The 11,457-nt window shown below is 34.8% G+C and overlaps 1 protein-coding gene across 4 annotated transcripts in view; it reads left to right on the plus strand.

Moving 5' to 3' along the window:
* Positions 1-11,457, plus strand: part of LOC106873508 (F-box-like/WD repeat-containing protein TBL1X) — an 80,647-nt gene that overhangs the window by 14,808 nt on the left and 54,382 nt on the right. For all 4 annotated transcript variants that reach the window (XM_052966069.1, XM_052966067.1, XM_052966070.1 and 1 more), the window contains exons 2-3: positions 9,311-9,356; positions 10,650-10,773. In XM_052966069.1, the coding sequence (XP_052822029.1) occupies positions 10,716-10,773 (58 nt within the window). In that variant the 5' untranslated portion in view covers positions 9,311-9,356; positions 10,650-10,715. The remainder of the gene's footprint in view (positions 1-9,310; positions 9,357-10,649; positions 10,774-11,457) is intronic.

An 11,457-nucleotide genomic window follows, 5' to 3' on the forward strand; every position in this document is an offset into this window, starting at 1 on the left:
CCATCCGATTTCACCAGTCCTCAGTCAAATCGTCCAACCCATGCTAGCATGGAAAGCGGACGTTAAACGATGATGATGATGATGATGATGATGAAGAGTCAATATCTGTGGTAAAAAAAAAAAAATTATTTCGGAGCCATGTGTCAGTGCTATGTAAGTGCACCCATGCTGGTGGCATGTTAAAAGTACCCAGTACACTTTGTAAAATGGTTGGTATTAGGAAGGGCATTCAGCTGTAGAAACCATGCCATAACAGACAATTTGGAGTCTGGACAGCCCACAAGCTGGCCAACTCCTGTCAAACCGTCCAACCCATGCCGGCATGGAAAACATGTGAAATGATGCTGATGATGATTTGAGGAGAGGTCTATTTTATATATTGTTGCTGACTATCTTGGGGAAGCTTTGTTTGGCATACTGTTAAAAATTTTCTCTACCTTGCATTCTATCTTATTCAACTGACAGCTTTGTCATATTCATTGTTACACCATAAATATAAACAACCACCCCATGTCTACCTGAACTCTTCTGTAACTTCTCTTGGCATACTATAAACATTTAACTAGGTGACCTTGTGGTTATTTATAATCAGCTAAATATGAAAAGGTGCCTTTTCAGTTTATTCCATGACTGGGCTACTTAGGTGTCATTTCCGAATGGTACGGACCACACTGCTCCTTCATGTGTATATGTATATTATCTACATGTCAAAGTTTATGTATCAAATCGACATTGTTATATAGAATGGCTTAATTGAAGAAAGCAAAACACAGTCACAATAATATATTTCAGAAGAGATCTTCAATGAATTTGTTAAAGAACTGATAGATTTCTCAGAATATGATTAATATAATTTCAAGTTTTGAAATGCTCTCTTTCTGTACAAATCTAGAGCCTTTGAGACTTGTTGAAACAGTAGTCTACAGCTTCCTGACTCTGATAATTGTAAGCATTACATTACCACGTCTACATAACACCAATATCTTAGTGGTTAGATCCTATACATCAATATTTCAGTGGCTATCATGTACATTAACTTTTACAGGCACGGATGGTTGTGTGATAAAGAAGTTTGTTTCACAACTGCATGATTTCAGGTTCAGTCTCATTGTGTGCCACCTTTGACAAGTGTCTTCTATAGCCCAGGGATGACGGATGCCTTGCTTGTGAATTTAGTAGATTTATACTGTAAGCCTGTCATATATATATATATATATATATATATATATATATATATATATATATATATATATATATATATATATATAATGTGCGTATGTGTATATCATTTAATGCGTGTGCTTGACAACTAATGTGGCTTTGTTTATGTTGCCCTGATTTAGTGGTTTGGCAAAAAAAAAAAAAAGACTGATAGAATAAATATCAGATTTGAAATAAGTACTTGGGTTCATTCGATTGACCAAGACCTGCAGGGTGGTTCCCCAGTATGGCCACAGCCCACTGACTGAAAAAGAATTAAAAAATTAAATGAAGTCTGCATATTTCCACTCATTCATCTCTTGGACGTTAGCCATAAAAACTTCGAGTGTTAAACTGAAAATTTTGATCTTTTACTACTTTTATTGCTCTCTCAATTCTTTAAATAACAATTCCTTAAATTTCTTTCACCAACCCCACAATTAGTACAGGTTGAACAAAGGTGAGATTTACTAAGGTCATAATACAAACACTCTTCAACCTTGACCCTTTGCAGACAATACTCATTTGAAACCATCATGGGTCTATGGATGCTAGGTCTAATAATCTGTATTATGCCCTGCCCACCTCTTTAGTCTTCACAAAGTTGTCTGTAGCATCAAGCATGTAACAATTCCTGTTCTTTGTGCAGTATTGATTTATGTTTGTTGATGTATAAGCAGTTCTTGCTAAGACTTTTTTTACGTTCTGTTCCGGCTGAAGTTATTCTATACATTAGAGTATCTTTTGTTTTATAACCTTTCCAAAACTAGATTGCTTATTTTTTTTGAGAACATAAATAATGAATTGGTAGGTGGGGTAGTTTTAGGATATTTAGTGGTGAAGTGTGCATGTTGCATAAACCCAGTTTAGCTGAGATTGACAAGCTTTACAAATGATAATGATCAAATCAATGACTAGATTAAATCTCAAATCCATTGTCTGGGCAAATGTCCTATACTATAGCCTTGAATAACCAAAAACCTTGTCGACGAAATTAGATAAACCAGTAGTTCTGAAACTTACAAATACTAAGCTCTGTGGTAAAATATTTGTGAAATGTTTGCATGCACCACCCCACTGATATTCTTTAATATGAAGACATAATAGATTTGCATCTCTGCAATTCTTCTTTCTTCACCATGGTATTGGAGCAGTTTAAAACGATCTTTATTTTATTAGATATGGCTGTTTCACCTGCCTACTTTTCAGATCTCACACTCTTCCCTTGTGAGAAACATTGAGATGAACAGTACTGTGCAAGAAGCCTGTTAGGTGAACTCTGTTCTTAGGTGGTGGTCAACTGAATCCTTTTGTGACCATATTTCTAATGAAACCTGCTACTTAATGTGTTTCATTTTATTTTGGAAATAATTATGAATTAAGGATTGTGTAAAATAGTAACCGTATCTGTTCTCACTAAGCTAGGGTTTGGAGCATAATTTAAAAGGTTTTAAAGAAAATTATGATAGAAGGTGGTAATTTAGATACAAACACTTTAAAACTGATGGTTTTTGTGTCACAAATCCAGGGTTCTCAAGCAGATTAAACTGTCACTCAGTCTAATTGTGTTACTGACTCTTTTTGTGCCAGAGTTCATTCTATTGGTTCATGTTTCTGGTCTGAGGTTAGCTCAATATCTTGATGTGTTTCTTCCTGCTGCATTAACCTATCAGTTGTATTTTCTTCCTTTTACTGCACTTTTAGCCTCTAAGATCCTGCAAACAAAGGTTACGGGTAATTTTCTTCCTCTGACTAAGCTTAGATAAAAAAAAGATCTATTTCTAAATGAAAAATATAAATCTGTTGTATGCTATAGAAGCAGTATTAAATTGAAATAACCTACTGTGTATCATACTCAGAAAATACATCACTGAAAGGCAAATTTACTATGGTATTTGACTAGAGATAAAATCTTATAGATGTACTGTTTTTAAAAACAATATCATCATCATTGTTTAACATCCGCTTTCCATGCTGGCATGGGTTGAATGGTTTGACTTAGGACTGGCAAGCGAGGAGGCTGCACCAGGCTCCAATCTGTTCTGGTAAGGTTTCTAGAGCTGGATGCCCTTCCAACCACTCCGAGTCTGTTGTGGGGTGTTTTACGTGCCACCAGCCACACTCGAATGGTGCTTTTTACATGCCACTGGCATGGATACCAGTCAGGTGGCACTGGCATCAGCCATGACAATGATTTCACTTGACTCAACAGGTCTTCTCAAGCACAGCATATTACCCGACGATTGAAGGGTACTTTTAAATGGGCTGGTTATGTGACACTGGCATTGGCTACGGCTGTGATCTCAATGTTCCAGTAGTAGCTACCAAGAATGCCAGATACATTTCAGTCACATTGGGCCTTGTCAGTGGCATATACATACTGACATCTAGCCACATTACTAGATGAAATTCGTCACCTCCCATTTATAGGAAAAAATGAATTAACATACGCTGGTGTTGCAAATAACTGCCCAGCTGGATAAAAATCTCTCATATGCAATCAAGCCAACATACCTTTAGGATAACCATATTTAGCTGAACTCAATCCTATTATATTTGGCTTCTTTGATTTTTAGGAGTTTCCCATTCTAGTTTTTATCCAATTCTGATAACTGGCAAATTTTGTCGGAATAATTATAAATAGGCTGACCACATGAAGGGTGGGGTCATTTACCAGAATATAATAAGGTATTACAGCAGAAAGCTATAAAAGTTTAAGAAGTAGTACATACAGCATTTATAAATCAGTCAGTAAGCCTAGGCTGTATTTAATTGTACATGTGTTGGTAGCTTAGTAGATAAGACGAGCCATTTGGCAGATTTGTTGGCGTGATGGATAAAATACTTTATAATAATCAGTCCATCTCTCTACACATGATGTTCAATTCTCATTGAGGTTAACTTTGCCTTTCATCTTTTTAGAGTTGATGAATATTCCTTGTTTGTTTCTTTTTCTGGAAAAATTGACTCTGGTTCAGAGCTGGAACTGTATGGGCTCTGTCTAAAAATGTCACAAGACAAGTTGTATGTTACAGCAAGTGCTCCTTTGGCTCCTTCAAGAAGCTGAAGGCTCAAGCAAGCCTGGTGGATTAAGGTGTTAATAAACTCTATTTAGAAATATAATTAGAGATCAAATCTAGCTTGGAACAAATAGGACAACTAATAATGCTCAGAAATGAAAATGATGTGTAAAGGGAAACAAAGTATGGATCTGATAACGAGGAAAACTTTGTGATAGCTCTTCTCAATACATATATAATATAATATAATGTGTGTGTGTGTCATTGTCATGCATGTGGTGTCTTTTGTTTCCAACTTTCTATATAAACATTTCTGATCTGGTGAATTACACAGAAACAGGTTAGGGTTGGCAACAGGGAGGGCATCCAGGCATAGCAAAATTCACCTCAGTAAATTCTATCTGATACATGTGAGTATAGAAAAGTGGATGCTAAAAGGATAATGATGATGATATATATATATTTTATAGTATTGATTCCTTTTATGAGGTACTTCATAAATCTCCCATCTTTTACTTTGTATTAATTGATTTACTGTATACTGTATATGGTCCCCTCATCATGTTCTATGGGTTGCATATTGAAGCTTCTCCATATTGTTCCTACTGTGGAATCATTTTGAAATTTTAGTTTGAAGTGATCACACTGTCACACAAAAATATGATCACTGTTCAACTATTACTCATCGTAGTAGTCTAATGAAGCTGTTCCAACTGTGACCATCTCATCCTTTTTAATAGAATCTCGGACAACATTGTTGGGTGTGTACTCTTATTTAAAATGGTAGGCTGTGATTTGAAGGAGTAGAGACTTGGAGGATATATGGCTGCTATTTCTGTTAGAGATCTATTGGTTCATCATCATAAATTTAAATGCAGGCAGTGACTTAGTAAGTAGAGTGTCAGTCTTGACCATGTAATTAATAAGAGTTATTTTTTTATTAATTAGTCAGTTCAAAGCTTGTACTTTCATCATCTGTCAAAGCCAATCAGTTTCTCTCTTTCAGATTAGTTAAGTCATATATAGTTGTAGTGTATTGAGTTATGAAGCTGAAAGCTAAATTTTTCCTTTTATCTTTTCAATCCAGAGCAGTATTCATGACTCTTTATGGGACTTCCAAGAATAGTGGAAGGTAGGAAGGAAGGTATCTTCAAAGTAGAGATCTGGCACAATTGCTCTCAACAGAGTGGACTGCTGAAGTCACCCAAGATGCAAGATAGTAATGTTATATTGAGTGATGTAAAGTTAACTGTGCTATTGCCACACCATTAATTAATAAAACTACATGAAGGGTGCATCTTTGTGATCACATGACTGAAACAGATAACATTACGATGGAAGGTTTTAATCTAAAAAGGAATATTCTAAAATAGGTGATTTTTTTTTGTATCATAAAACCGGTGACAGTCTGTTCTTAGGTGGCAGGGTGTAGTGTCAAGGATTAAGCTCTTAAAAAATAGTTATATTTCGGTATGGTCATTTAAAAAAAAATTTTTATATTTTGCCAAATAAACACACACACACTATATATTTGCTCTTCACTTGTTTATTAATATTCTTATTTTATCTTATGCCCATTATCTGGAAATATTTTGTTATATATCTGAGACCTCTTCAGCGACTCCTTCCATCCACATGTATCCTCCTGCTCTGCTTAGTCCATTAAAAAAAAAACTTTTCCATTTAAAATGGTTTTGAACTGCTTGATAACAAAACCTAATTTTCAAAGTGTTCATGTAGAAATTAAAACTTAACCCTTTTGTTACCATATTTCTGTTGAAATACACTGCCTTTGTTTCAATTCAATTTAAAAATAATGAAGAATTTAGTAAAATAACTTTCTAATTATTAAGCTGGGGTCTGGAACAATTTAGCATAAAACTTTGATGGAAAATTATAATTTTAGATTACTGAAAGAAGTAAGTTAATATCATAGAATCAGGGGTGGTCTCAGGTGGGTTGGTACCAAAAGGGTTAATAATAATTTTGTTATATTCCAAGCATTAGCTTCATCATGAGCATTATTGTTTTTTTATGTTCATTTTTTCTATACTGGCATGGATTTGATGAGATTTATTGAGGCAGTATTCCATGGTCAGATATTCTTCCTGTGGACAACTCCTCTTTTTCTTCGCGTGGAGCAGTGGCAGCAAAAACTGTCACTGGACATATTACTTGCAAGAGACAAATGCTGTCATTGTTTTTGCTCATATAGTCACAGTGTGAGGACATGTATAAAGACATGCATACACACACACATGTGAGCATGCATATATATATCAACCAGGAACCTTCCTGTGTTCAGGGGCTGGTTTGCGAAGACAACAGTTCCAGTTGTGTTGTACTGCATGCATACAATCGACCATGCCCTTGCTTCTAGTCTGTTCTTTGATGTTGTCAGCCCATAAATGTCTTAGACAGCCTCTTGCTCTCTTCCCCTCAACACTTCCTGTCAAGATGGTCTTGGGCACACCCGAGGAGTGACACTCGGTTTATCCAAAATATAATAGCTTTGTGGACTTGATTGCAATAATAGGTATCTGGATTTTAAGTTTTCTAGGACTGTAGTATTTGCTATCTTGTCTTTCCAGCTTATCTTTCCCAGTTTATGAAAGATTGACCTCACAAAAGCTTCTATCTTTTTCCCCCATCGCTGTGTACAATAGTAAAGTTTCTGCCTCTTAGATGAGTTTACTAGCCACAATCATAGATGCAATGTTATGTCTTTTGAAGTGAAGATCTTTTTTCATTCTTATAAATTTAGCTTTAACCTTATTTATTCTTTAAGTAACTTCTTCACAGTACTCTTCTTGATTTATTATCTGCCCTAAATACTTGAAGCTTTTTACTTGCTCAAGCTTCTGTCAGTCTACTATATATTCGCTTCCTTTTGTTCTGTCTTACTAATGACCATTTAAAAAGAATTAGTCATATTTAGACCTTTCTTGTCACTTTGCTCTTTCATAACATCAACAATTCATGTTATTTCTCATTGCTGTCTGCCAATACTGCTGTCTCACCAGCATATCTTATATTGTTTATGCTTATGCCGTTAACTGCGATTCCTTTGATCTCATTTGATTCTTTGAATATATGCTCAGTATAGATATTAACCCTTTAAAATTCAAATTGCGTTATCAAATTTAATGCATATTTAATCATACTGCTTTTAATCGATCATCCATTTTCCTGTAACTCTGAGATTTGATGATGTAATTGCATATTTTCAGAAGGACATTGTAAAATAGGTGTTAGAGGCTGGATCTGACTGGTTTGAACACAAAACAGGTAGAATATTTGGGTTGCATATGGCTAGTTTAAATGCTAAAGGGTTAAATATCCATTTTTCCATGCTTGCATGAGTCATATGGAATTTGTTGAAGTAGACTTTCTACAACTTGATGTTCTCACTGTCACCAACCCTCACCTGTTTCCCATCGAAGTTATCTTTCTCATGTCCAGACATTTTTCACAGAAGGCAGGAAACAAATGATATACTCATTTACAATCATCACATGGTGTCAAGAGAATGATACAGACACACACACACCCATATATGATGGGCTTTTTTCAGTTTCTGTGTACCATATCCATTCAAAGATTTTGTTTGACCTGGGCTATAGTGAGAAACACTTATCCGGTGTGCTTTGCATTGAAAATGTACATATGTGTGTGGTGTATCATTGTGATGTATGTATATGTATATATATCCAAAAAAATATATATCTGTATATGTATGTATACCTCCCACACACATATACACTAACATGTATATAAACTTAACAAAACCAGTAGTTTGCTCCTAGATTATCAAGTTTTTAGACATCTTGAACTTATGTGAAACTGCTTAAATTTGTTCCCATTAATTTCCTACTTACTGAAACCTACCTAACAACTGAACCTACCCAGTAATCATTAAGTGTTAACTCATTCACTGTTGCTTTTGTGCATAATACTTTAATCTTTACAGATTTATAAAGAGATTCTTCTCTCCTAACAATTTTTTATACTGGAAACAAAGAGGCAGGGTAGCTTATTAGTAGTATGGCCAGTTGTTCACGATTTAAAATAATTGTTTAGCGAGAGCTGTTTCAAATTGTGTTGTGATATACTTAATTCAATCAACTGATTTTCATACTCACATTATATGAAGGAGACACAGTGGCTGAGTGGATAAAAATTAATTTTTCAATTTGAGAGTAATGTAATAATCTTTTTTTATTGTGTTAAGGGTTTCAGCATGTGCAAAGCACTAAATACCTCCTTTGTGTTTCTATGGTAGTAGAGTAACTAATGAAATGGGAAATGATTGTGTGATACATGCAGAGGATGTACAATGTGTATCTCTCTTACTTTTAGAATAGTTTTACCATGTCTCTTCCCTGTGTGTTGTAAGAGGTAGCATCTGTCTTCAAAACACTGCCTTTAAAAACCTATCCAATCTATGCGAGCATGAAAATGATAATTATGAATACACACACAGTAGCTGATGTTAACTGGAAAGCCTGCTTGTAGTACCTATCAGTACCAAATCCTCTAATACAAGAATAAATTTTATGGTTAAGTGTTTGGCTTTCACATGTAAAGCATCAAAAGTAGATTTAACAATTCATGGTAGTATAGTATGCTTAAGGGAGCCTATTTATGGTTAGTTGATCTGCTGGATAGCTATCAAAATTTCCTCAAATTAAACCATTCCCATTTTTTTTTTTAAAAAGGGCACACTTTGTACCAGGCATTTGCAACTTTTCTCCAGAAGCAGACCACATAAGACAGCTTGTTATCAGGTGCACTACACTATTAAAATATTTGAGGTAATTTTTCATTAGGTGCACCATTTAGAAAGTCCTGTGTTCTGCAGTTTACCCATGACTGCTTTAGTTGTTATGTCTGGAATACCATTTTTTATACATTTATGTTTGACCAGGACTGATCTTTGGCTGAACAACTTGATATCAGTTGAGTTACTCTTATCTTCAGTTTCTTCTTCCCCCTTAACAATATACTGTTTGTAAGTTTATTATCATAGTTGATATTAGTGATACTATTTGTGTAAAGACTGTATTGAATTTATATTTTATATTTTACAGTGACTATTGGTGAAATCCATAATCAAGGGGACTTGGTGTCACAAAGGTCAGTATGAATAGAATATTATTAATTTTAAGCTCTGCTATAAGTTTTAACATTATCATGTTAAAATGTTCAAATGGGGAGAAGTGTTTTTTTTTTATGTGGCAGGGTGGGGGTGGAGATAAAATATGAACGATTTTATGCCAAAGTATTGGTTTGGTTTTCGCATTATTGAGCAAGAAACTACATCCTGTTAATGGAGTTCTTGTGAAAACCATGATGGAATACACAATTAATGTGTAATGTATGGAAAATTGGTATGAAAAGAAGAAATTGTTTGGTTAAGTTTTATTAAGAAGTTAGTAGTTAATGAAATATCTCCTCTTTGTTGGTGATGTGTACTTAAAGGATCAGAATGTAAGAAGAATATTTTTTCATTACTAGAAGACTGCCATCAAGCAGACTTGAACTTTCTCCCAGTTCAAATACTTTGTTACTTGTGTGTGTGCATGTTACTGTCACCTTATCTTGACATGATTGTTGTGTCACTGTCATACAAGTGGTGTCCTTTGTTTCCAGTCTTCTACAAAAACATGTTTGGTCATGGGGAATATGGATATTAGAATGATGATGAAATGCAATGATATCATCATCATCATCATCATCATCGTTTAACGTCTGCTTCCCATGCTAGCATGGGTTGGATGATTTGACCGAGGACTGGTGAACCAGATGGCTACACCAAGCTCCAATCTGATTTGGCAGAGTTTCTACAGCTGGATGCCCTTCCTAACGCCAACCACTCTGAGAGTGTAGTGGGTGCTTTTACGTGTCACCGGCATGAAGGCCAGTCAGGCGGTACTGGCAATGGCCATGCTCAAAATGGTGTATTTTACGTGCCACCTGTGCATGTGTGTAATATATATATATATATATATATATATATATATAAAACTAATATTAGTGAGGCTGTCTTGTGACTAAAAAGTGTTCTCTTAGTAGTGGATGCCTTGTATCTGAGGATTTTAACATGGAATAAACTGTTGCACACCAGCCATTGTAGCAACAGAAATGATCAGAATTTAAGTCTGGATCTGATAGTGAAATGATCGAGGACTCTCATTTTAGGTAGAACTAGTTTGATGCAATACCTATTCCCAATTGGTTGATGTAATGTGAAGTTTTTGACTTGTAAAACAAATTGCCATCCATAGATTTGAGTATAAACTTAGATGAACTTAGTTGATTTAGCTTATAATCAAGTAATCCTTTAATACCATAAACATTCAGTGAGCTCAGTTTTTGTTATTTACATTAAGATTTAGTCTACTTTTTTTTTGAAATTTTTATTTTCAGGATAAGCTTTTATCGATGATTACCAAATGAAGAAAAGCAAGTCATAATTGCTCTTTGGATACCATAATGAGCTTTAGCAGTGACGAAGTTAATTTCCTTGTATATAGGTACCTACAAGAATCAGGTAAGTCTATAATTCACTTTAAAAAAAAAATGTCTAACAAAATCTTATTGTAAAGCACACATGGTACAGGTATGGTTGTGTGATGAAGAAATTCACTTCATAACCATATGGTTTTGTGTTCATTCCCACTGTGTGTCACTTTGGGCCAGTGTCTTTTATAATTCTGGGCCAGCTAATACCATGTGAATGAATTTGTTAGATGGAAAGTGAAGGAAAATATGTTGTGTATTACGTATGTATGTATGTGTACACGTGTTGATTTATTAAGCTTTCCTCTCCATTCAACAGCCTATGTTTGTTTGTTTATGTCTTATAACTTAGCAGTTCAGTAATAGAAGACCTTGTCGGAATAAGTACCAGGCTTGAAAAAATGGTTTAATTTGTTCTATAAAACACTTCAATGTGGTGTCTTGGCATGACTGCAGCCCCATGATTGAAACAAATGAAAGAGTGTGAGGTGTTTAATTGGATGTCATGATTTATCAAAAAGCTAATGTTCTTGTTTTTTGTTTCTTCCAAATGATTACAATATTTTAAGGCATTAGTTCCCCCCCCCCCATGTTGGTGTGATCCCAGTTTTATGCATACCATATGCAGTATTGAAAATATTTTTTTGTTATTTATAATACCAATAAAGATTGTTTGAACACACTCTCACCCACACGCACACACTCTCTATATCCC

Source organism: Octopus bimaculoides, chromosome 3 (genome assembly GCF_001194135.2).
Source record: "Octopus bimaculoides isolate UCB-OBI-ISO-001 chromosome 3, ASM119413v2, whole genome shotgun sequence".
Classification (NCBI taxonomy): domain Eukaryota; kingdom Metazoa; phylum Mollusca; class Cephalopoda; order Octopoda; family Octopodidae; genus Octopus; species Octopus bimaculoides.